The sequence below is a fragment of the Neodiprion fabricii genome, chromosome 6, assembly GCF_021155785.1.
Source record: "Neodiprion fabricii isolate iyNeoFabr1 chromosome 6, iyNeoFabr1.1, whole genome shotgun sequence".
NCBI lineage: Eukaryota > Metazoa > Arthropoda > Insecta > Hymenoptera > Diprionidae > Neodiprion > Neodiprion fabricii.
In genome coordinates, this window is record NC_060244.1 from 5074677 (window position 1) to 5102153 (window position 27477).

Below are 27477 nucleotides of genomic sequence, written 5' to 3' on the forward strand. Positions count from 1 at the left end.
GATATTTACTGTGCGATTCATCGGACGTCACAGCTGCGGGTCACGTCAGGGCGCCACAAACCAGCCAACGGAAACGGCCCCCCGCTGGCGTAAATTTGACGAGGCAAAACAGCAGCGCACGTCAAAAAATAGGCGAGTGATAATTGAAGGAAGCGTATTTTCGTACAGGTCGGAAGTTTGCGCGTGAATTGCATATATGGAAATGCGAGATGGTGCGAAGTGAGGCGACTGTTCGCCATGCGCTAAAGCCGGAGGTGCAATCGACGTTTCACCGCATGCGTAATTGATCAGTGTATGTTATTACCCGCGTTTCGTTACCGGGTCAAGCTCGATCACGACTGGTGTGAAAAACAAGGATTCGAGTTATTTCGTGTCAATGACGCCCAATGACAATGAAAGGTCGCCGCAATCTGCTTTGAATATTTTCACGCGTGCAACGAGTGAGCATCGTACGTCGCTTTGATCGCATGTACGAATATCTTTTCGCTGGTACGTTTGCACGTGTAACACCCTTAACGACCCGCCATCTCGTCTGAGATTTCAGAAAAGATTAGATATCAAGAATGCACTGTGATAAAATACTTGGATATACCAACAAAAATACAATTACGAATCTTCGTTTTACAAATTTTTTTTCAGGTGTCACCAATTTAAGTGTGATAATATCAGCGATTTTTATAAGAAAATTTAAGATTTCATTTCAATCAAAACTATTTGTATTCCAAGACACCCGAGCTATGAATATATCTGACATTCGGCATTAAATTATTTCCAGCGGATGAAATCGACGCGCGTGAGTTTCTCAGATGCGTTGATGCGTCAAGTCTTATCTAGCTCTGTATATAAAATAAAGGTCGAAGCACCCCAACGGTGGGGATCAGGACTCAGGGTCCTATCCCAACTTTTAACTGCAGCGGTTCGCCCAGGTATACAGCGCATACGAGTCTCTTCGAAAGAGCGAGAGAGAGGGAGAGAGAGGGAGGGAGGGAGAGGCTCCTTGGATCGACGATGGGAATACAAGAGGCTTGAGAAGAGGAATGGAAAGGGGGAAGAGATCGGCCGAGCGGCATCCCCGGGGCGCAGGGGAGGAGAGGATGTAGCCACCCTTAGCGTGTATCGTAATAATTGAAATGAACGTTAATGTCGCGCCGATCCTGTCGAGTAGTTGAGTCCAGAGGAGAATGATGTTGATTTCATTGAAACTTTATTCGCGGTCATTCGCCGTTATTGCATTGCCGCGTCTCGTTCGATGCATCAATGTGCAGGGAGATCAACCCTCGACCCGAAGCCGTTGAGGTTTTGTTAAGGGAGCCGTGATCTCGTCTTGTTCGGTCACTTCATCGCTCTTATTATACCGAACATCATCTCGTAGACATATATTTACCCGAAATCGTCCCCGAACTTTTTCTTCACCCTTCCTGAACACGTAACGATCCGACTTGTTGCTGCCGATCCAGCTGTATGCCCCTGTATCGCACCCCTTATGGCCGTTATTACGTACGTGATACGCTTTTAAAAAAAAATATTATCAAACGTTGTAAATAACGCTTGGTATTGTCGTTTTTTGTAACACCACCTTTCAACGATATTCGAAATCAGTTTTAGGGTTTACCTGATCGTAAGGGGTTAATCAAGCTACATTAAAAAGTCGAATTTATAATCAGTCATTATATACCGCTGTAGCTATAGGAGTGAGAAAACCGTATTTCAAACAGATTTCTGTTCCTAATAAGACTCCTATTTCAAGTGTTAGGTGATTCTTTGAGAATCTCTAGGACTTAGATCGGCAAAAACCTTTTTGAAACTGATAAATTCAACAGGTTTTTGCCACGTCCCGTTTGTAATATAATCATTCAGATCCGAACGTCTCGATGCATAAAAAATTCTAAAGAAGTTTTCGTGAACCCTAATGAAACCCATTCGATTCCAAATTTTTGACAAAAATCTAATGAACACTTTTCCAATAAATTACTTCATCACAGCTACTACTCGTCACCGTTTCGGGCGATACTAAAATAGACTGAAACCAGGTTGAGCCTGAAGTCGGAATCTTTCGTGCGTGCAATGGGGAAACTTAATAGGGTATATTGATTTTTTATTTTTACGTTGATCGTCTTATGCTAAACTCAGTAAGCTGACTCATGCCCACTTCCTCTTCAAAAAATTCCTGCGTACGCTACGCTGTAATTCAATTTCAAATATCGTGAAACTCATCCTATGTAATCACTTGTAATTACCTCCTATCGAACACCTCGGACATTGATCGGTCATTGATATTCTTGGAAACTATTTCTGGGAATTTTTTTTTTTCACACGTATCCGTTAAATTCCAAAAACTAAAATTATTATCCGACCGACTTGCGCATATCTGACGGCGTACGCAACTGTCTCTCGACGTTTGGCTCCGCTGCGGTCGTGAAAGCCTCGGATGCGCGGGCCGTTTCATGAAGAACAAAGAAGGAATTAAATTAAAAGAGAAGGCCAAGGTAGAAGCCGCCGCTGCTGCTGCTGCTGCTGCTGCTAAGAGTCTGTAAGCCAGTATTATCCGGACGCAATGCGCGAGTCCGAAGAGCCGAGATTACACGGTTAAGATTCGCAGCTTCGAAGAGACGTCGCTAAGCCGATTTCAAGGAATAATATTCTAATTTTCGGTATAGTTTTCCCGGATGCGAATGGCAAGCCTTGAGAAATATCCGAGCGTTTTTTTTTTCTTTTTTTTACCTCTTGTTTAGATTTTTCTACCGAAGTTCCAATTTGGTAAAACCAATCTTGCAGAATAGTGTTTTCTTATTTGTATTCTTTTATTTTTCTTCTTCTTCTCGTCTTTCTCATATCTAACCTCGGGATCGCAATATATAATTGGACTCGCGGGCAATTGTATCCGGGCAATCTTCTTGCGGTTTGACGCAGGAAATAGCTACCGTGAACGTCATCAGTGCGGGAGAGTATGAAAAATGAAAGAATAAAAGTAAAAATAACAGAAGGATTGGAATAAAGTAAAATTGTATACGCTACAACGTGATAGATGTACAGTACCGATCGATCGATCGCGTCGATCAAGCTTCGCGCTGCTATAACTTCGTGATCGATTTGTGAATCGTTCGTCATTAGAATCGATCATTGCCATGTTTAGGGGGCGAAGAGTATAATTCTCTGCAATTTCGACTGGTGGATTTCAAAAGGATCTCAAAATCGTACGCGAGAATAAATCACCGCCTTGTAAATACGAAATTCGTGCACGCAACGAACGCATCGAAAATTTTCATCCGAGAGCCATTACATTCTCGCCGAAGAACGGTCGTTAATTTTCAAGACTTTGAACCACGTTTCTATTTACTTTAAAATTTAGATTTCCCCTGTGTTCAATTAATTTTTATCATTCTGCTTTCCTTCTCTCTTCTCCCGTCGTACCATGCCGTGAAAAAGAGTCTTAAAATGAATCCGAGCATCCCGCAAGACCTCCGTAATCTTCTCCTGAGAACCGAACAGCCTAAAGCTATTCTCCTCAAGTTCCTTCAGGATGATTATTGAGCGCGCCGCACGCTGAGGTAGCTCAACTTTAACCCAGAGATGTATTATTTTCTCACACAATACTCGATGTTTCATTTGTGATGAGAAAAATTTTTAAAAATAAAAAAAATTAAAGAAAATAAATTCCTGATGGTGACATCCTTCTCTGTCAAATTCCTTTCGTAATTTGTCAAAGGAGGAAGGAAGTAATGGATCTTGTCCATCCTCCATCCTGCGATATCCCTTTCCTGGTCTCCTGTACCTGGTAAACCGGCTCAATTCTGTCGACGGTTCGTCGATTCATTGAAGAAATACTTCCACCGAGACTGGCACAATGAGATTCTGGGGATATTATTGTCACCGTACCGGTATTAATGTCTCGAAGTTTTAAATTTTTCGAAATTGAAATTAGGTACAAGTGTTTAAGCCCGTAGAGTCAGGTGCTTTCGTGAATAGATTTCAGGTTAAGGTCATCGGTTTATTATCCTTCGGGGTGTACTTATTTCTACCTGCTCCGACGGTTATCGCTTTTCCGGCAATAAACTTCGCGAATTTCATTATTTCCCCGATTTTTCATTCTCGTTTACGAAACGCCACAGTTGAATACATTCGACTTTGAATTATACACCGTTTCGCCCCGGATTTAGATCGACGTTGCGAATATCGTCAATCAACAGCTGATTTGTTTTGTCTACGTTTTTCATTTTTTGTCGGCAAAAAAATTTTACCGAGGGTAAAACGTGCAACATTAATTATGAACATGTGTTGGTTTAATCGGAAATAAATAACGATAATTTTTTATAGGCATATTTAACATTTTATTATATATTTAACAATTTATTTTCAGTTTCTCCGTCATCTATGTATTTACAAATTCTATATATAAGGCACTGGCATGAATCATTCGCATGTAAAAATTTATAAGGCCAGTATTTTTTTCTTTTCTTCTGTTTTCATTACAGCGTTCCTTGTACGATTCAACCGAGAATATTATACGTGGTTTATTATTGTACGTAATACATAACTGGCCCTGCAACACGAGTGTGCGCACGATAATAAATATACAAAATATAAAGTTTACGAAACCACTGACCGTACGACAAATATTCGGGAATCGAGTAGAAAAATGAGTATACCGATTCCTCAGTGAATGCTTTTTAAGCGAATACGATTCTTCTCTTTTCACTAGTATAGCCGGATGCAGATGCAGATGCATGTATATAAACATATGCATAATTATATATATATAAATTGGGTTGTACCCGTTTATCGAAAAATAAATATTACAACGAGCTTATAGTACATACTGCAGTCAATATTTTTCCTGTCAATGCTGAAAATTCGCTTCGAGTCCAAAAAAAAAAACCATATTGTAAAATCTTGCGCATGACGTACAATGCCGCACGATTCTTATACACGTAATAGACAAATTATGACAATTCTATGCAATGGCAGTTTACACTATACGTGTAACATATATGATATGCTTATAAAATACTATTACTCGGGCATTCTACTTCAGAGAATTGATGTACGTATTATGTATATAATAATAATAATAATTATAATAATAATACTAATAATAATAATAATAATAATAATAATAAGTTATACGATTTATGTAAAAGTTATAATATCTCATAAGGCACCTTGGAATGCTCATCTTTAAGTCGCGCCCATTCAACGCGAGCTCACGTATTGCTAGATCAATTTTTTGTTTTACAAGGATCCCGCGGCTCAACATCTAAAACAGTATCTGCTTATCGAAATAAAGAACACGCGTTCAATTTATGATCAAAAGCTGCTGAAATAAACTACGTATCAAATGTCTTGGAAATAAATTTTGTAGCTATCATTATTATCTTCATATTTCTCTTAATTTGAAGTTTTTAATATTTCCTATCCTCGATCTCCTCCCTATTTTCTCAATACTAAATATATCTATATATAAAAAAAAAAAAAAATATTAAAAATCTAATAGTAGGATTTTCGTTTTTCTACGTGTACTACAGTTATCGTACCTACAGTATATGTACATTGTACAAGTTTCACGCTGTACAATATAACGCTAATTGATACACGTATATGTATGTACAAATATATATATATAATTTTAAAAATGGAAAAATTATATGTATACATGTATATATCTGCATATCTCTCTATACATATATATATATATGTGTAGAAAGATATGCACATATATACATGTATACATATAATTTTTACAGAGTATGACTAGATCACATATAAAACAGCCACCGTGTTTCTCTCTATATCTTTTCATCAGCGTATTTCTCGTCTCTCTCTCTCTCTCTCTCTCTCTCTCTCTCTCTCTCTCTCTCCCCCTCTTTCATCTTTGTCTACTTCCTTTTTCCGCGTAACCTCGGTTTTACTGGCCGTTATGCTGTAACAAAGTAAGGAGGTCATCGTTAGTTACAATCGATATCATAGATCCGTTTTCACATTGACAGATATATCGGAATATATCGATACTTGAACTATAACGCGAATCAAGATGTACGAAGAATCTTTTTTTAACCAATCAATGCGGTAAAATTTATACGCAAAAATATGTAATTTCCGAGTGAAAATCGTAGGCAGAAGACGAAGTCTGTCTTTTCCCAAGAACACGTGGTTTCGCAGTATCTCCTCGGAAGGCTCGATGCCAGAAAGGCTGGATCCGAATATTCGGCTCAACAACTCAGGTAGTCGGCTATGGGGAATGATTTCAGGTAAGGGCGCGTTTTCCAAGCGATGACGTCGAGGGGACCGAAGAGAGAATCTTAGGGACCACCGTCGTCCTTATACTCTTGACGATCGTCGTAGCGACGAGCAACGCTGCCTGAACACACCGAAAGCAGCGCGACGGGCAAGAACGAACACACACGGGAAGAGAATAGCGACTGGTTGAAAAACCGACAAAAGGCGAGGGGTGGGGCTGTGGAACCAAGGAGAGACTGGTATATCCTGAAAGATGCATTCATTCGAGTTAAATGCAGCGCGCGAGACGAAATCTCGGAGGGCCCGGAGAGAATGGAGCTGACGAGGACGAAGGAAGGATCCTTTGCGTGTGCGTACAGGCGCGGGAAATCCTACGGAAAAATATCAGCGACAATTATTTTCAATATCAAAAAAAAAAAAAAAAAAAAAACGTTGATAAGAATTGGATGAAAAAATTTTTGCCGCACATCTTGTCGCCGGAATCAACAATTATGAAAACGGAGAGAGAATTGATTTCGGTTTTTATAGGCGCTGTCGCAAAAACGATATCAGGGGGCGAGTATGAGAGAAAAAAGAGAGAAACAAAGTGATAGAGTGGGAGGGTAAAGGGTGTAAAAAAAAAAAAATGAATTCGAAAGACCGCAGTGAAGAGAGGTGGAGGAGGAGGACCAGGAGGAGGAGTACGTACGGTTTCGAAGGAAGAGAAGCTCGGAAGAACGTGAAAGAAGAAGTGTCGAACAAAAGCTTCTTCTTCTCTACCTCTCGGATGTGTACTGGTCCACCGTTCTCGCCGGCGCGTTCTTTGAATGGAGTCTGTGCATTGAATGGTCGAGATTTCGGCGAGGGTTCGCTCGCCCCATTGTAAATGGCAAGGTCACAAATCTAGCCGGAGGAAACTCTTCTTTGAACGTCACATTCATACACACATATACGTCGATACGTATAATATAATACGTGCCGGGTATTATGCACGGTCGGTTGGCAACAAATATATCGGTGGAAGAGAATAAAAAAAAATAAATAAATAATAAAATTAAGAAAAACCGAAAGATCAAAGCTTGCGGGTCGACGGCTTGCAAGGAACTCGGAAGACTCCCTACGACGAACGGTAAAAAACGTGAGTGATCGCGATCGCGACGACTAATGTAAACCGTAATCGCACCGTCAGTCGTAACGGGGTGCAAAACAACAAGTTAGAGAGCGTGTACCAACCTGACGATGCCACGGTGGGAAAGCCTAGGTGGCGCGTGAACCGGCCTCATTGACTCTGCTGCCACCACGTGATGACGTCGAGGAGTTCCTCGTCCTCGGGACTCATCGGTTCGTAGTTGTCGTAGCTGTCGGAGTGCTGGGCGTAGAGGGTGCCGGTGGCGGTTCCGTAGCCCTGACTTCCACCCCCCGAAGACGCCTCGGAAACGAAGCTGGGCGTCGGAGAACTGGAAGCCTCTGACGAGGGTGGCGGGTTGAACGAGGATTCCGCACTCTGTCTGAGGTGGTGATGGATTTCGGAACTGTGGGACCGGAGCTCGGCGGAAAGCCGGAGCTCGCCTGCCGATTGGTGGCCGGAATCGGCACTCGAAGAGGTGCCGAAAGCGGTTGAACCGGAGGACTCCGAGGAGCCGTCGTTCTCCTCGAGCAGGCGCTGAAGACTGCGGATGTACTCTACGGCCATCCGCAGCGTTTCGACCTTCGAGAGCTTCTTGCTTCCGGCCCGAGACGCGCCTCCGGTCCCGGCCGTGTTTCCGCCGAGAGCCTGAGCCACGCTCTGCGGGATATGCTGGCGCAGGGTCGCGAACCCGTTGTTAACCTGTTTCACGCGATTCCGCTCGCGGGCGTTTCGCCGCGCTACGGAGGCCGGTTGGTGCGGAACGGCGCTGTAGGGTGTCGCCTGGGCGTAGAGCTTCGCCCGCTTGCACCCGTGCTGCAAGCTCTTCGACTCCATGCTCCCGGTGATCCCGCCGCTGCTCGTCGACACGATCACGTTGCTCCGATGAACCTGGGACCCAACACCCGAGCCCAACATGCCGGCGTGATGCTGCTGGACGGTCAACATAACTGGCAACTCGTTAAGTTTCTCTTCCTCAAGTCCCACTAAGGTCATGTCACAGTGTACTTCGCTGTTTCTATCCCACTTGCGCTCACGCTGGGACTCACACCCGGATTTCAAGTTCTGCGCGCCAATCACGCGGTTTTGTGAAAGTAAAACGTCGTTTCAAAAACGGGCAACGAGCACGAGGAGAAACGTGTTAGTCGGTTGTCGGCCGATTGACGTTTCGTTGGATAATACGAAACGAAAAAAAACGTAACTTGCGAACGGTTTCAACGTTTGTAACTGGGAGTACGCACCCCCAATGCTTACTGAGTGGTTGTGGCTCCCGAAATGCTTGCCCGTGGAGGGTTCGGGGCCTTATATAGCCGGGCGGGCACGCGCCTATCCCCACCAGTCGGTCCCCGCACTCGATCGGATCGGGCCCTAAAGGCCCCCTTCCCCTGCCGCCCCGCCCCTGTCTCGCGCACCTCAGTCGAGCGCCCCTTAGGCCCTAAGCCCCGTGATTCTCATCTGACCAAAAACCGTTCCCCGCTCGACGACTTATCGCTGGTACTAGGTTGACGGGTAAAAAACGTGTTTGGCTTTGCGATACCGAGTCGAACGTTTAAAAATTTTCCAAACGTAAATCAGCCGCTGTTTTACCCGCGTACCGGGACAACTTATCCTGCGGCAAAGAGATCATCGTTACTAGTCGTTAAACCACCCTAAAATCGTTTCATCGTCATCCTCAAATTTTTTCGGCCCGCCGTCTACCTCGCCTGCGAGAAAGATTTCGGTTACAGTTGCATAGATGCGGGGGAAAAAAAAAATCGTACCCCTGGGAACGGGGGTCTCGCAGGAAGAGGAGGATCGACGTTGACGAGAGAGACGCCGAGTCGCCGTTTCGAGGGGAAGCTGTACGCGGCGAGCGTCTCTCCCTTCCACTGGACCTGGCGCGCGCCATGGCCCCTCCGACGATCTCTCCTTCTCTTTCTCTCTCTCTCTCTCTCTCTCTCTCTCGCTCTCTCGGTTGGTCTTCTTCTTCGTTTTTTCTCTCATCCTCCAGAGGCACCCGACCGACGGCGGCGGCATACGCGCGCGCCTGATTCCGAGGAGAGAGAGAGAGAGACAGAGAGAGAGAGAGAAAAAGAGGGGATTCAGCACGTGTGCGTGAGTGCCTATACTCATTTGAACACACGCACGCACACCAACGCAGAATCCCAATCCAGACTGCACACCGCGCTCGATGAGGAACAGGTATACCCTGTTCCTAGTTCCTCTTTCAGCTCCACAACCCCGGTGCTCTCTGTCATACACTCTGATGTCACGCGAAGGGGTGTCGAGACGTTGAAAACCAAACGACTTTTTTAACCCACACTTTGCTGACCCCACATTTTGCGCAATGCGACCTCACTGCACAAATTGCAATTTCATCGGGGTAAGGCTCAGCGTCGGTGAATCTTGGGATGTGCGATACTTGGGAAATTAGTTTTATAAATCTGTCAGGGTCGCAAATATCGCTGACGCAATTTTGGCAATTTGGAACTGTTTTTTTATCAGCGAGCTAAGAGTCCGACTAATTTCCAGTATACCTTACCACCCTTAGGGATATCTCACCAAAGACAAAATAACCGCTCACCGTAATCCGGTGTGTTGACTTGACAATTGCACTGGTAAATACTCGGTTCTTCTTCTTTCCAAACCATTACCAACTTTACAACGCATCGAGTCCCCCAAAAACGATATCCAGTGTATAGGAAACATCTATAAAAGCCGTGTACGGTAAAGTTTATAGCGGTATAGCCGACTCTTGTTCCCGAAGAGTTACTCGTCCCGATATTTAGCACAGGTTTCCCGAGGACTGCGGAGCGAATTTGTCCGTTTGCATACAACCTGCGAGGCCGACTAATTCGGGTTGAGGGTAAGGAACCCTGCGGTGTACACCGATCGGTGCCTAGTAAACGGTCTCGGTTACCGTTAAGCCGTAATCCAATTTGACCAAGACTAATTTCCCAAGATCAACGCGTACCTACGTACGATGCAAAGAAAAAGAAGAAACTGTCCCTTTTTCCCATGGCTCCGTAATCTTTCGGCGCGCATTGCACGACGATACCTCTCGACCGGATTCGTTGCCCCTCACGGATTACGTGGTCTGGGCATCGGAACGCGGGCATTACCGGCCGGATCCACCCTTTGAGGAAACAATCGTGACTCGATAAAGCGCGGCGCATAAGCCAACGTAAATTCCGGGGGAGCGAGATAAGATAGGGCGCCGGCTCAACGGTCAACTCCGAATCCCGTCGAGGCGTACGCCGCTTGCAGGCGGTTACGTTCGCCTCTGAAACGGATAAACCGGGTCGTTCCCTGCCCGTCCGAGGTCCTCGGCTCCTCTCGTCCTCCAGATCAGGTCAGTCCGGCTCGGCCCTACCCCAATGCGCGTGTGTTACGTCGTCACAATGCGGTCGCACACGTGTGCCGCGGGGATTCCGTGTCGGTGTGGAACTTCGGTGGCGTGGAAAGAGGTGGCGGCAAGGGGGGGGGGGGGAGCTCAAAGGATGATCCATGTAACAATTAAAATCCTAATCTCCGTAGTCACATGAACTCCTATCCGGGGACGATGAGTCGTCTCCTCCTTATCCAGGATCGACCGCGTTATGTCCTGCGATATTGTGTCCACCCTATCCTCTTGGCATGCAGCATTGCATAACCTGATCCTTTTAACGAGGTTCGTGAGGCTGGAATCGATAAGTTTTCGGCAACTTTAACGCGAGGTTGAGTATTCGTTGAAATTGGATATTCGTGAGTTGGAATGATTTTCTGAAAATTGCGACGATAAAACAGATAAAAGGAAATGAAAAAAGTCGTACCGAAATTATTATTAACATGGATATCGATTGCTTGTTTTAAAATCGTCAAAATACTGTTAGATTCGTTCGATTTCATCCTGCGACTATTCCCTTTATTCAAAACCTGATTATTCTCTGTGATTCAACTAAGACACTTTTTTTATTATCTTGGTATCGTTGAGTATCTAATGTTTCAAGATTGCCAACGATATCGATTCTGACCACCAAATATAGCGTTGCTGAATCGACCAATGAAAGACAAATGAATTTGTGATAAATGGTAGTCTCAAAAAAATGATAGGGATGGTTGAGTAAAATTGGACAAATCAACGGGATTTTTGCCTTTCCAATGTGATTTCAAATGAAAATTCTACATTTTAGCTCTTGCTCTATTAGTTACAACAGCCTTATTTCTTGCATATTCAAGAAAGTCGTCTCAGTTTATGTCTACGAATTTTGTACTGTATATACAGATATATGTTATAATTAACAATAAGTATTCACCTTCGACTCACCAACGTGAGGTTTTCGTTAATACCGTCCGGACATCGATCTTCCTACCACTCTGTGTAGCCGGTAATTAATTCCGGGATGATTACCGGGGTCAGACCTGCACCCCTCAACTACAATGAAATTATAAAAAATAATAACGGTGTAGCTTCTCTCACGGCCGAAAGTTATCTTCGCGTCAAGCTACGCGAGGCATCAGAGATAAATAAATTTTCTTATACATCGTTATCGGATATTATTGTCCTTAGAAATCGATATCTCTCGTTTTTAACTCCGATCAATTGCTCGCTGCAAGTCTTTGCTCATATCGGCAGACCATTTTGTCACGGCTTAGATTACTTTAACTCAGTTTTGAACGGTGATGAGTTTAATTCTGTTTAACAACGTGAACGGACCCTGATAAGATATCGAGAAATGCAATGGTTTTTCGCTTGATGAAACCAGCTTACAAAAAAAAAAAAAAAAGAAAGAAAAACTGAATCTGTTCGCGCAAATTCCACCTCAAAATCGGGTCAAGCGAACGATAAATATCCGAGGTCTAATTACTGGATGAATATATTTAAAAAAAAAAAAAACACTTCACCACTCGATCAGTCAGGCATATATGGGAGGAAAACACGTGAATACCATAGACGGTGCAGTGGGGCGGCTGGTGGGGTCGCAGGGGTAGGCGTCACATGGTGCACAGCTCGTCGACGACAGGTACGCGCAGCACCGACATGGTGGAGCCGTATTATATGCATAGGTACGTCGCATTCCTCCCTTCTTCGTGGCACATAGTCAGGTAGGTATGTATACAACGAGCGCATACCGTGACACCGGGTATATGAATGTAGGTACAATACGTAGGTACGTACTGTACGCGAATATCACCCGGTGCGGCCGGCGGGCCAACGTATGCCACATATGTCACGTTCGTTGCAGGTTACTGAATTTCTAAACATTCTCAGCACCTTCTGTTTGCTGGGGTGAAGGCGGGGCTGCCTGCAGTTAGCCTCAAACCTGGGGTCACATCGTTACAATGCACATGCGAAAGCACGATTTACCTGCCGCTGCAGGTCACGCGTGGTTTCTTTCCTTTTTTCTTTTTTTTTACATTCGTTTTTCGACGCGTATTTTTTGGCCAGGATACTTTGTTGGAGAAATTAGGCAACCAAGGTGAATAATAGTAGACTGAGCAGAATCTGGTTGAGATAACCTCTTCGCAATAATAATAAAGAATAAAAATAAGTCACTGATTTAAAAACATAAAATTTACTTATTGTTCGAAAACTGCTGTAATTAATATAAAAATCCTATCACACTGTCCAATTTTGATTTAGGATGAATTTTGCTTAGGTACGTTAAAAGAGTTTCTTTTGTTCAAATTCATTCAATTCAATAAGCTTGAGTTGAAATTTCTAAGCACTGATATTATTATTATCATCGTCACTTCTTTATAAGACTGATATTGTTCCACTGTATTCTATAACCAGAACACTCCCTTCTTTCCTTTTCACACCGAGCTCTTCCACGATTGACTGGAAATTTGGAGGATGTATGACAGAGTGGGATGAATATCTAGCTAAATAAAAACTGACTCCGATTCTCTCCACGTATCGACGGATGATCGATCTCGAAACGAGCTGACTCGGAATATAGCTGTGTCATTTATATTTATTGAAGAGATAATTACAAGGATCTGGGCGCGTGTGTATCGCGATAACGAATGGAACTGTAAATCAATGTTAGAAAATTTCGTGTAATAGCTGTGACCGAGCAAATGGTTATCCCTGTTTAGCGATCCTCATAGATTTCGAGGGTCCGTTGCAGGCCGCGTGTTCGTGACATGATTAATGATCCGGATCTCGTCACAACGTCGGCGTATCACCGATCCCGGGTTTCCTTCCCCTTGATCGCGTCCACAGCTCGCGACACTATCGCTTACGAGAGGGAGAAAATTTCTTCTTCATCCCTGCGGGTTGGTTGTTTATTTTGTTTTTTATTTTTTATTTTCTTTTTTTTTTTTTGTTTTTGGTTTCATTTATTTATTTTCTTTCTTCTTTTTTTTTTCATTCTTCTTTTCTCTTTTCTTCTTCAAGAAAGGGCCCCGCAAAGATTGATCCACCGAGGCGAAGATGGATGATGATGCGGAGCCCAGGGTCCGTCGGTCCCGAACTTTCGGGATGCGTGCGGCCGTCCGAGGAACCGAGCGCTCGCTGACCGCCTCGAGAAGAGGAGCCAGCTTCTTCGCTCGATGAAATTATAAATTAATAATCCGACCGATCACCCCTCCTCTCTCCCTACCGCCACCATTTTTTCTATGGGCGTCGAAATTGGCCCGACCGATACCTGGTAGCTCCCTTCAACATCGGCGCACAGCCGCGCATAAACCTCCGTATAATTCGATGAAAACTTGCCTATTAGCCTTTCCTCTATCGTTACGTGTAAGTATAATACTGCACTCTGCAGGATGCAACCGACGAAGAGAAAAATTAGTGATCATTCTTATACGCAACCCGTCTGTAATCAAAAGCCTCACATCCACCCCTTTTCCTTCACCGCATCTATTGAAAAATGATGGATTTTCATCACGAACACAATTAAATCTTATCCTGCGTTCCTAAGCTCGAATACTTCTATCCTCGTCTTCTTTCAGCAGTATCACGCACTGTTAAGCCAGAACCAGGGAAGAAAAGATATTTTCACTGCCACGCCGTTTAACCGATGAGCAATGGCTCGAATGGCGCGGGGATTTGACAAAGCGTCCAGATATGTATCAGAGATTCCGAGGTGCGAATATAATCTGCGGCCTCGGCTATGCTTCACGGAGAGTTGAAGCTGCGGAGTCTCGATGGCGAGTCGGAGTTTAGCCTGAAAAATGCCGTCCGCTCTTCGCGCGCTGAGTTGTTGATCCGGCCGCCGCGGTATTCTCGGACTTTTATCTTTATTAATTAGGAACCTGCTCCGGAGATTTTATCCTCTTTAAGTCCAGCACCTTATAACTCGGTATTTCCGCAACGGTAAGAAGAAAGACAGAGAGAACGAAGGAGAGATAAAGAGAGGGTGAGAGAGTAAAAGAGGAGAAGAGATCGCCACTCTCCGTTTGCAGTGAACAGAGATGAAGATCGAAATTATACAGGAAATCAGTGGGACGTGGGAGGCATTTTGGGCGATCAGATCAATTTTCGTGCGATCGTTGGGGAGGTTAATCTTCGGTCAATTAAAGTTATCTCAAATATCCGAGATTTTTTCTTTTTCCCTTCGCCTCTTCTGTGAAATACGGAGCTGGAAGGATCCGTTCTTCCGGGCGGTCGCCGCCAAAGAGAAACGTTTACCGACCTACGAGAAACGACGATTTAGATAGTTGCACGTTAAAACGACGAGATCAACCGGCTAGATATACTGGCAAAGATAACGAAAATTCAAAAACCGATGGAGGACGAAGAAGAGGAGGAAACGCTTTCCAAGGAAGGAAGAAAAATCCAGCACCTTTTGTACCGCCGGATTACGGGAGGGGGGGGGATGGCAATAAACGTGTCTAAACAAATATTTTCTATTCCTTTTATTCCTCTCAACTCCCCTGAACAAACGGACCGTCGTCGTCGCAATGTTTCAGTGAGAAATTTCGCGATCCTAGTTTAGTTACCACGATCAAATTCCCAATTCCGTTTCAGTTTCGAGACAGGAATCGTCGCGTCAAAGTTCAGAGGCGTAGATCTGACGGCGGTCTCTCGCGGCTACGTCACGTCCTGAATAGACATCGATCAATGAGGTATCTGAGCGACGAGTATTTGCTCGGGAAAGATAAACCGGGGCTCCGATTTATCTCCGAGTGAACAGAGCCGCCGTTGATCGGCCTACGCAAGTCGCATGTCCGGTTCTCCGGACAACAGAGAAACCCTTTGAGCCGATCTCCGTAATCGGACTCCGTCTCTGACTCATACCGCGAACGAGAATATTCCTTCATTATTTTACGCCCCTCGATACGGCCAAGATCGGGAAACAATGAGATACCGATTCCCGGTTTTTGCCAGAGGTTCCACGAACGTCCGCGGACTCTGTGAATGGAGTCCCGATCGTCCCTCGGGTTCGCCTCAATGAAGGATGAACGTGGATTGAATGCGTAATCGAGTCTGATGCCGGGGTTGAAAAGGACCACTTGCTTGTCTCTCGGTTGTTTGCTCGCGGACTCGACGCATCTAATGCAACAAAAACACCTCGCACGCTAAGAGAAGAGAGAAATTAAATCGCCCCCTCGATTGTCAGTCGACTCCAGTCTGGTCAGAAAAGCGTTCTTGGGTACAACAGTTTTTGCGAGACCGAATATTCGTGCCGAAGGGCATGATTAACGACGATTAAGGAAAGTAAGACGAAACGAGAGAAAAAAAAAAAAAACAGTATACGAGCTCATTTTCAAATCTTCGAGTATACCGATAGAAAAAAAAAAAAAAAAATATCGATTCGTAAATTTTGTTCGGTTAAAATACATTTTCAAACGAATCAGATTAGACTTTCTTGCCTACGCCAAGTAAACTAATAATCGATAAGGTGATATTAAAATCGAATCTTTTTGCTTCGATCAAGTGCACGTGATTTTTTTCATGAATGCATCATTTTCAGATGGGGGAATAAAATATTCGAAATGACGAATTTTCAAAAAAACTTAAAATCTGATTCGTATAGAATTTCAAAATACGAAGATACGAGGTATGGAAAAATGAGAAAAGGGATAGGAAAAACAGGATATTAATCTGTGTTTGTCCACCTGTAGGCCGATAAAAATTTTTAGAAATTTTACAGTCAACGCGGTTCATAATGTTGATTCAACAATCATGGATGCGAAAATTTGCTTTGCAGGGATTCCGAGAAATCTTCGTATCTCCCTCACGCGCTGCCGCGTGGCGCTTTTACGTGGTTCCAGAGTTTTCCGGTGTCCCTCGGGACGCGATCGTCGTCATTCGAATAATAAAATAAAAGTGCCACGCGACGCCCGACGCCGGCGATTCGAGATTCTGTGAGAACATCGGGCTTGAAGGTATAAGAAAATCGAGCGAGGCTCGCATCAGCGTAGAAAATTATTGCCGGACCACCGCGGGACAGGGGCGTTAATTATCAGGGTTAATTATCAACGTGTTCTCGTAATTGTTCGACTTTATTGTCCCTCGTTTCGTTTGACGATGCTGTGGCCTATCTTCCGACTAATTAGAATAAAAATTCTGACTAATTAATATACCGATCGTTTGTCCGAAGCGGTTTGCTTTGCTCCGCGTTCTCAAAACCTCTAGCCTTTCGTTATTGTTAACGTCCGATGTGTTTCTCTACACGGCGATGATCGCTTGCCACGTTTCGAACATACCCGAGTTCAGATCCCAAAAAAAATTCTTCAACATGGGTCAAAAATATACCGGTGCTTTTTCTACCCTCTGTGGGTGGTCCTGTTTACCTTTGCTCAAACTCCCCGGGAACGATTTGCCTCGAGAACGAGATCCCGCTTTGGGGATCGTTTTAAATGCCCCCGGCGTATCCGTGATACGGAGAACCGCGTGCTCTGCACACGGATTTACAACATTTTCCGAATTCCTGCGAATCATCGAGCGGACTCGCGTAATTTGGGACCAACCCGTTCCTTCTGGAATACCGACGACTGCGGAGTAATTCGCTCTCGAATCGGAAGTGCCTCCGAAACTTTTCAAACCCTCCTTTTACAGAAAACAAAAAAGAAGAATAAAAAAGAAACATTCACCGACAGAAACGCCCCGCTTGGCGGCCGCTTTGTACCCGCCAGCTTCCCAATTTTACGGGGGTGTGACATACTTTTTATTCAATTTACTAATTTCACGCTGACTTCGCCTCCGTCAGCCATTCATCCGACCTCTCACGCTGCACGACCGCGTTTAATCAGCTCGGTGCACGCAGATACGAATTTTCCGCTGCGGTCACACCGTGGAAATACTCCGATTTAATTGAAAGGGAAAAAAAAAAAAAACAGAATCCCTACCGCACGGGGAGTACAAGTTTCTAGAATTTGATTGAACCGTAAAGTAAGACGAATTTTTCATTCAACAAAAAATCAAAAAAATACGTAATAGGTGAGTTTCTCAGGGTTGATAAACAATTCCTTGTATTTTCATTAAAAAATCTATGTCAAAGTCGAATAGCGTGCGAAACGCTCTTCCTTTTTTCTTTTTCACTTAGTCTCCATTCGCACTCGATCGATCATACGTATAATTAAATTTTCTCGAATTCGAACAATCCGCGAACAATACGAAATGAAAACATGTTAGGGATTTCCTTATGTATGGATGTGGATCTAATGACCGGTAGTGAACCACACTGAAAAAAAACAATCCAGAAATCTCAGCCATGGTATAAATACAAGAAGCGCATTCCCACGAGGGTTGAAAAAAGAATAGAAGAGCGCAAAGGAAACAGAGTTGAAAAAATCGGTACAAAAAGGTAGCAGAGCAAATACTAGAGAAGAATATCAGGAACGCGTACGGCAGAGCCCTAGATCTGACTGTTTTTTTTAATTTTTGTTACCTTTCTTTCCTTTTTTTTTCCCTCCGACCCATAATTTCTATTAATTTTCAAATTCAATAATAATTCTCCACGCTACAAAAACCCGTTTTTTGTTCCCCCATCGACGCCCTCTAGTTTCTCTTAGTCCACTCCCCTCGGACAACTCCTCTATTTTTCTCTCCCTTTCCCCCCGTCGGATTCTCGAAATGTCCAGCTTGGCAGCGTGCAGGGCGGTCCGAGAACCCCGAGTACGGGACTTGATTCCGTTTTTTTATTTACTCATTTTCTTTTTCTTCGTAATTAGACGAACAAATCGAAAGTCGCGCGTGCATTCTGGACTTATTACGTAGTTTCATCGGGCGGCATGTGTGTCGCCTGAACGCGTATATTAATTCAGGCATCTCGGCTGGTTATATACTCACAACTCATGCGCCGAAAGGGATGAGAGGCAAGCGCACTTTGTAACGCGACAGTTATAATTCCGAGGGAGAGTTATGCGGAGGATTGATTGTGAGGAGGACGACTGGACCACACAGAACGAGTCGGTTGTACTTTTTTATCGTCATCAAATTAACTTTCCGTGTTTCCCTATCCAATTTGTCCGACGAGATTTCTTCCATTACCTTCCCGTACCTCACCGAATACAACTGGAACCGTTCCCTTCGTAAACTCTAGCTACGAACGATGCACTTTGCGCGATACGATGCATTGTATTTATAAAATCGCAAGTCAGCCGATTTTGTCCGTTAGTTTCTACACACTCGAAATTTGGACCACGATTCCGGCAGGTGAAACGGCGACTCGGGAACGGTATTTTTTTAGCGATACCGAGATGCGGCAGACCACCCGATAATTACCATCGTGCAAAATCGTTCCCAGCTCGTTGCCAACTGTAATTACACCGATCCTCAGGAGCTCCCAAGTCGGAGACGAACTCCTTGGATGTTGCTATCGAACGATCGGCAAATCTCCGCCCAGCAGAACGCGATCACCTGTCGTCGAATTTCCGGCTCACGGAATTCAAACAATTCCGGAATATTCGAGATTTCCATACATTTTCATCGTATGAAAAGTTATTAAGTCAATAACAGTGGAAACGATTATGAAGTACATTTTGAAAAAATCGATTGCGTTGAATCGAACCAATATTTTTATCGGTTCGAAGTTCGAAATTGCAAAAAGACAATTCATTACCATCCGCCTACCATTCCATGCAACGCAAGTCTAATTTCTCGATTAAAATATGCCCATCAACTTCACCGTATTTACCGCAAACCGCAACAAGGATCGACAAATAATGATGGTGATTTTAGCTTCGAGATGAAAATCGAAAGGGAGTTCGAGACAAACTTCTTCGCTTGCTTATTGCAATCAAGGACGCAAGTTGCCCTGCATAAAAAGCCAATAACAAGAGATACCTGCGAAATGAAAGAATCGAAACTAACCGGTCGATCGTTACCTCGTGAGCGATGCGCCGTATTACATTTACGAGGATCTGTAATAACTCGGGATAAAGTGTGAGAAAATCAACAGCAAGAGAAGGAAATGAAAAATCAACAGCAAGAGATCATAAATATCGCAGTTGAATAAATAACTGCAATAACAGGCAGTTCTTGGAACACCTTGCGCATGGATCTTCCAAGCATTGCTCTTGCGGTGCAAGTGTGATTATTGTTCAGTGTTTAGCCAAAGAGAAATATCACATAAAATTAGAATATTTTGATGTAATTGCATCGTATTTTTTCATATCCGATACAAAAGATAATTGCAAAAGTTACATGTCATTTAGTTACACATTGTCCAGCTGATGTCACGCTGTGCATTTTTTCAACTCTTCAAACTTGCTTCGATTTTGCAGTTTCGAATAAGAAGAAAAATCAGAAAAGACGAGTATTCAAACTGCAAGAATATTGAGTTGAAAAATAACAAAACAGAAACTTGATAAAATCTACCGCAGAAACATCGACAATTAGCATCACTCAATCTTTACGTACGAGAAAAAAAATGTTCAGCTTCCATAATCAACGGAACCCTCAACCTCTAAATCGCAATTTTTTGCAAAAAAACTTTTCCCGCAGGTCGTAGGTGATCGGGAAGACGAGCGCAAGGTGCCGACAAGGCGCGCACCGCGTTGCAGCGACTCGGGGACCATGGGCCCGGGGGCCCGTTGAGAGGCGCTGCAGGTGTGACAAGTCCGGTGGTCCCCCCGAACGTGAGTCCCCATGGCCGTGTGGGGAGCGACGCGACGTTCCGTCGGATTCGGAGGAGAAGGTGGAGGGACGTAGCCGCCGTAGGTAGGTAGGTAGGTACCTACTTCGGGTTTGTAAAAATGGCGGATAGGTACGAAGGCGAGCGGGGTCGTCGCGTGGCGCTGAGAGCCTCAACCCAGTCGCAGCTGTCCCTCAACTGCAGAGATCAGCTATACTGTACGCGTCAGGCCCCGTTCCCCGAGTCGAGTATGCAGAGGGGCCCGTCCGCGTAGCGGCTCCTTATTTTCGGGCAAATATCAACGTGCGGACGAGAATTGCGCCCCCGAATTCTTCGGGCCCGTCGGTTCGACCGTCGAGAGCGGCGGTAATTTTGAAAAGTGGGCCCGTCTTTCCCCAGTTTCTATCTCCCGGCGGATCGTCTTCCAACTTCGTACCCGGTTCGTCATCGCCGTCTCGTTTTTGACGGTCCATTGCCTTCGCTCTCCCCTCCCACTGCTCCTCTTCCACCTCCTCGTCCCCGTCATCCGCTTCCTCAAAAACTGCTCTCAGCACGCGTGCGGTAAACGGACAGCTATATGCGGCCCAAGTTTGCGGTCGGCTGATCACCGACCGCAGAGCTGGACCGCGGCCGGTAGCCGTGTCTCGGCTTTTGTGTGCATAACAATACACACGTTTGGTCCAACGTTAACGAAGCGACGGTTCGTCGGCGATGTGAAGCCGGAGTGAAGCGGTCCGCTTTTTCTCACACAAGTGTGGTCGACCGCACACTCACGTTAATTACATCGAAGCATTGAACTTGAAGAAGAAACGTTGTCCGACATGCTCCGATATCCCTAATTTGTACAAACGATGCAAATCTCGACGTAATCGAATTATCGGCCGTCATACGCTATTTTTTTGCCGACGGTACCACGCGATCAGGTAAACGCTTAATTTTTGATCATCGCGACAAGAGATCGTGTCGTTTCGTTTTCTATCTATTACTTGCAAAAGCAGTTGTAATTTTCTTCACGAGTTGACCATCGCCTGACTAACGATTCATCTTGCAATTGCATCCGAAAAACGTCGCGCGTCACCGATTCTTCGGAATATTTTACTCCCAGCATTTCATGTCCAAGTACCTCTTCATCGCGAAAATATCTTTCTCGCCTCAGGTTAAAAAATTTTACGCGTTCGGAACGAGGTGGAAACACGAAACTGCGAGGACGATACCCGGAGGAACCCAAGGAAATGGGAAAAAGTTCCTCCGTGTCCGGGTTGTAGGTACATTGAACGGTGAGTCTTCGGATCCTGTGGTTTCAGTCTCGACATTGACAAGGCCACACGATGTGCTTTCGTGTCCGTGCCGCGCGTTCACAGGACACACGATACGCACGGTCGTCCGTGTATCCTGCACTGCCTACAGAATGAAATGATATTTTTTCGTTTCTTTTTTACCACGTCGAAGAATTTCCTCAAGTCGGTTTTTTGCCAATTAGTTGTCTCAGCAGTCCGCGATGTATTCAGTTAGTGAACCGTTGAAATCCTGTTCTATTTATAGAAAGAGAAAAACCTTGAAAAAACTCGGCAGTCAAGTGCTGCTTTTTCAGCTGCATCTTGCACCGGCATAAATGTTAAATAGTTGCAAGCATAAGAGACTGACGGCGCTAACCACAGGCCGTAAGTACTATAAAAACCGTAATACTGCCGCGGATTTCAATGATTTTTAAACTTTCAGTGGATTCATTCGGACACGTTCAACTCAATGGCTATCGAATTTTCATTTTCGTTGTGAGCCAACGTTTGCTTCATTCTACTCATTCGCTATTCTTCAGTCTGTTAAATCTTACGCATGGAGCTCAGTCCGAAAATTTGAATTCGATATTGATCTCGGGGAATTATCGTTTTTCATTTGGTTAATGTGATTGCATAGATTTTTCCAACGAAAACGATGACATTGAGAACCTTACTGACGTTCGTTGCATCCAGCGACTAAATAACGATTTTTAAAAGAGACAACCTTGGCGGTTGCGAATATCGCAAAATCGGAACGAGTAAGGTCAATTTCCTTTTCTACACCGATTGTACAAGTTGAATATAACATCAGTGTACGAATTGTATATAAATTGCATACAGCCAATTTGTCGAGTAATGCAGTACTCGGAAGAGACGGTGCTTACTTTATGTAACATTATCCGCCATATCATCCTCTAATTACACGGTATGATTTATCCAGCGTCACGTCCAAGGTTTACAGATGTAAGCTACAAGGATACGCGTACGTACGCGACATGCGTAGATAGGTATGAACGTAACCGAGGCTCACCGTCGGCGCGTGGCTACTGCAGGGCTGTTGGAGGGGATGGAGAGATGAGGACAGGGTGATGAGGGAAAGTCGTGGAGAGAGAAAAGGAGGGGAGAGGCGACGGGTACGCGCCTCTGACAAGAGGACATCAAAACGCCATCGGAGGGACCAAGAGAGTCTTGCAGGAGGATAGAGATGGCCGATGCACCTGCCCTGCAGGGGGACGCGACGTACGCTCGAGGTGCCCGTGGCGTGCCCGTGGCGTGCCCGTGGCGTGCCCCTATGCCCACATCACCGCGGGTGAAAAAAGCCGAGATAAGTCGCGTAGCCGTCACTACGACCGTAGATAATAATTAAACCCGATGTTTGCTGTCCGAGCTGAGCAGACGCGAGGAATGAGAAGAAGAAGAAGAAGAAGAAGAAGAAGAAGGGAGATAATGGAAAACATTGTACCGGGAGCAAGGACAACGATCGATTGTCCGTGTAACCGAGGATTTATTGTGTCAACGAGTCCTCCTCCTCCTCCTCCTCTGGTGAAAGAAGACGGATAAAAGGAGGCGAGGAATGGCCAATTATCGCAGGGTGATCGTTAGGCTTCAATTCGCAATTCATGACTTCATTCCCGTTCCAATTTACTCAATTACCGTCGTCAGGAGGACGTTGCGCCGGGGGAAAAACTCGCCTCCGGAATCCGCCGCGAGGCTAGTGCCGAGCCAGCTGGCCCCGGACCGCAGACTAGACCTAGACATCGGTGGACCGGTCCCAAGGCAAAAAGCGCACCTCGAGCCGAGCTTAACAGCGTACGCGCGCTCCTGACCAACTGAAACACTGAGACGGTGAGAAGAGAAGAGAGGAGAAGAGAGGATAAGAGGAAAGTGGTACCGCTGCAGGACTGGGTTAGCGCCGCGGGAAACGCGAGGCCAGCAGCATCTCAATACCTACGCTTCGAGCGATGCGATCCCGCCGTGCCGCGCTTGTTTTAGGAGGGTTAAAAATAAACGAATTTCACCCGCAGGCGGTACCGCCCGTCTTTAGGTACATGATCGTCTCATGCGGGTACCTTACCTTACCTCGACTCGTCACACGTGCGACGAGAAGAACTCTCTCTCTCCGCCTCGATCCGCCGTTGCGAAGCTCGAAAGCTCGACTGTCTCGAGTTTAACTGCCGGCACTTCGCGTCTCCGAGTATCCAGACTCTTGTTGACGGTACGCGTCACCTTAAGCATCCAATTTGAGGAATTTTGTCGATTAGAGACAGACTCTTGACGCGGATGTACTGTAAGTCGGAAATTCTAAAACGGATCGTGCTCTCTAATTGTAAATTACCTTGTAGCGAAAACTGCGGAAATCGCACAACGGATTGAATGCTCACTCCGCAAAAGTGAACTTTTCCACTCCAAACGCTTGGAACTTCATTCGATTTGAAGTTGCGCAGTTCTCACTCTCTTGCTTCACGATTTTTCATTCCATTGGAGTGAAATCTTACTCCAAGCGAAAATTAAGATAGTGATTTTCCCCGATACACCCAACGCCCGGAAGATCGTACCAGCGATCCGCATTGCGACGTTGAGCTGAGGGAGCTTTCGGGCTGGCCGTAGGGCTCGAGGCTCCCGGACCTAGGCCAACGATACCTAGCCTCGATGGAAGAGGTGCGCCGGCGCAGCTTGCGGCAGGAAGTCGTTTCGTCCGTCCCACTGGTATCTCGGTTGCGGAGCGGAATAATATTGGTGTGCTGCGCACGAGTGTGATAGATCAAGGCGACTCGGATAACGGCATTCAACCGGGATTTGGTGTTTGGCCAGATTTCACGCACGGTAATCAAGGGCAGGTTATAGATTGAGCTCTGTTCTCCATTCTTATCCCTGGTCCTCCGTGTTTGGAGGTCGTTTTTTCTTGCCTTCTTTTTTTCTCTTCTTCTTCTTCTTTTTTACACACAAGTCACACCGACCTCGGTATATGTGTACGAAAATTTACGACGGCACCTGAAGAAACCTGCTGCACGCGTTATCTCCTTGGTGCCCGAGACCTCCGTAGCCGAAGGAGACACCAAAGACGGTGTCGTTGTTCGTTGGTTACGGTGACGTCGCAGTTTTCCTTTCAAGGACCTCATTGTTCGACGAAGACGAAAAGAGTCGTCCCGTCCATTTTTATCGCGACAACTATTTCACACGGTCTTGAGACAAGCCATCTTCACCTCACTTCCGGTACACCCTCATCAACTGACGTCCATGTATTGTAGCATCGGATGGATCACACAATCCGGTGGATGATTTGTACCGAATCGAAACGTTGGCGTATCTCGAGCCCGATTCTTTTTACAAACCGTCGCTGTACTGTATGGAATGTTCATTAATCGGCGAAAAAGTATATAATTATCGGGCCGATGCTGGGAGACCAAGGAACCGGATAAACGATGATCGCTTCTGTAATTTTCGTCGAACACTGCGCCTTGATGCGTAATGCAGACTCTGGAGAACTCGCGTCGAGAACAGAGCGTTCCACAATGGTTATGTATGCGTCGGTATTCGGGGGCTGCACGGGTGTGAGCGTTTTGTGTTTTTGCCCTCGGGCCTTTTCACTCTCCCCTGTGGTACATCTCGGAGATTTTAGAATCCCGCGGGAATGAATGAAAGGGAGATGTTTCCCAGCCGAGATTAAGATATCACGCTTCACTTGTGTTATACTGGAGTTAGACACCTCGCCGTAATCCAGACAATAGCTGCTCCCTCGCTCGCGGGCTTGTAACGGTACACCGTGCATCAGACACCGTCATCTTCACTTTCTTCACTTTTATTATTTCACCAAGTTCAAAAAATGATAAAAAACAAAAAGAATTGAATAGACAAACAAGTAAATAAAATAAAATTAACTCAAGAGAGAAAGGGAAACGAATGTTTTAATATTTTCCCGTACTTTCTTCTCTCTCTCTCTCTCTCTCTCGTTTTTCCCACTTTTTATTGCTATCTCCATTGTTGTACGAGCCTACGAGATACGCCGACCAGTCAGCTAAATGTGAGAATTAAACGTTGGACTATACGTGTCACGATTTTTGTGTAATAGCTTGATAATTTTATTCTACCGATTTTTCGACAGATTGAAAAATTGTTAAAGAAATTATCTAAACAGTTGGGCAACTTTTCAAAGTCACCGGTAGTTATTCATTCGTACGTATACATTCGTGTTCAACTAACAAATATTAGAAAATAATAGGACGGTGCTGGGTCTCAAAATCTTCGGAAGAAAAGTTCGGATCCCGGAGGGATTGGGAAACCCGGAATTTTCGGGACTCCCGAGGTTTTCCGGGTATTTCTTGATTTCGAGAACGCGATCCGAATGGAATTTATAAATCGTATTTCAAATCTTCATACGGGTTTACAAGTTGAAGGTAAATAACAATATTTAATTTAACCCGTTCGTACAGCACTTGGACATGAAAGTTGTGAAAATTTGACTTAAATACCATCACGTTACAACTGCCGGATGCTAGATTATCATCATTTTTATAATAACAACGAGTATAAAGGGTGGTTCCCGTGTTTGTTACCCACTCACATGTCTCAACCGACACGAAGTTTGGCAAAGTTGAAATATCTACATTATTCAAAACCGTGGTCAACGAGCGTCGAGTATCAGATACCCATAGACAGCACCGCGCATAGCTTTGTTACACGGTATGTAAGCGCTTATACCGTACATGTATGCGTATATTGTGTATATAACACAGGTTTGACAAAACGCGGGAGTAGTACAGCCATGTGTTTCGATACACTCATGCAGCTCGTGGAAGGTTGGCGCCCTGCCCTGATTACACCGAGCATCACCTGCCCCTCGCAGGTGGTGGAAGTGCATACATTGAAATAGTTGCTTCTACATGTTTTATCCCCCTCTTATTCCCCCCCCCCCCCCTTCCATCCGTCGCAAGCACGCGCTCCACTCTGTACAGCGGTCGATTGATAGGGTGGCACTGACACGCACACACACACGAACACAAAACCACTGACCATCATCTATATCGAAACACGAGTGTAATATCGCCGAGAGCGATTACGGCCGGTGGTTGGTGACACTCGCGTTTGATCACCGGGGTGAACGGCGTGAGATAATTTCAAACATGGGTACCTATAACCGGCCGTGGAACGCCTGATCGGTTCACAGGAGCATCTGTTTGTGCATGACTATTTCGAACGAGGATACAAGTACGATGTAAGCGACCCCCTCGATAGTCCGTAAACCGGATGTATCGATTTTTTATAACCCCCTTGAGCTGAAAGCCCGTCACAAGTGTAGGGAAAATAAGGAAGAACGCGATATTTGGGACGATTATACCCTATACCGAGGGTCAGTTGAGCCAAGCGTGATAATTATTTTAGGAAACTTGGTGTTTTCCCTTGACTATTACCACGTTTATAGATAACCCTTTTCCAAATAAATTTATTCCTTCCGACAAACGCTGTATCAATCGAGGGTTGAATTTTTCATGCAAAAAGGGTCGTCCGAACCAGCAGAACGCTCGACCGTCCGATGAGGGGGAGGATACCTGCTCAGCGAACCCGGATATAAACGCATCTGCAGTTGGCCCCTCGACCCCGAGAATCAAGATTTCGATATTTCAGCAAAAGGGTTTCTCTCTCCCGAGGGGATGCAGGGAATGGCGCGTGCCCGCATCACCTGGCCCGCCCTCGCGATGCGACGCACCGATTTTAAGGGTGCTGCGTAGGGTCCTCGAAAAGAGAGAGGTGAAAAAGAAGGAGAAAAATAAAAAAAAATAAAAAAAAAAAAAAAGGAAAATAGAATGAAGAAATCACAGAGCGAAGATAGGTAGGAGGTAGGTATATACGGAGATTCGGGTAAACACAGTCGCAT

At 45.1% G+C, this 27477-nt stretch overlaps 2 protein-coding genes across 2 annotated transcripts in view; both read right to left on the reverse strand.

Moving 5' to 3' along the window:
- The window catches only part of LOC124185893 (achaete-scute complex protein T8-like), a 130794-nt gene that overhangs the window by 32230 nt on the left and 71087 nt on the right, over positions 1–27477 (reverse strand). The gene's annotated exons all lie outside the window — the stretch shown is intronic.
- On the reverse strand, positions 5797–9960 carry LOC124185894 (achaete-scute complex protein T3-like). Its single transcript, XM_046577141.1, has 4 exons — positions 9903–9960; positions 7845–8404; positions 7447–7745; positions 5797–5917 (listed from the first exon to the last, which is right to left on the reverse strand). Exons 2-3 carry the CDS (start codon positions 8333–8335, stop codon positions 7493–7495), a joined length of 744 nt encoding a protein of 247 aa, XP_046433097.1. The 5' UTR covers positions 8336–8404; positions 9903–9960; the 3' UTR covers positions 5797–5917; positions 7447–7492.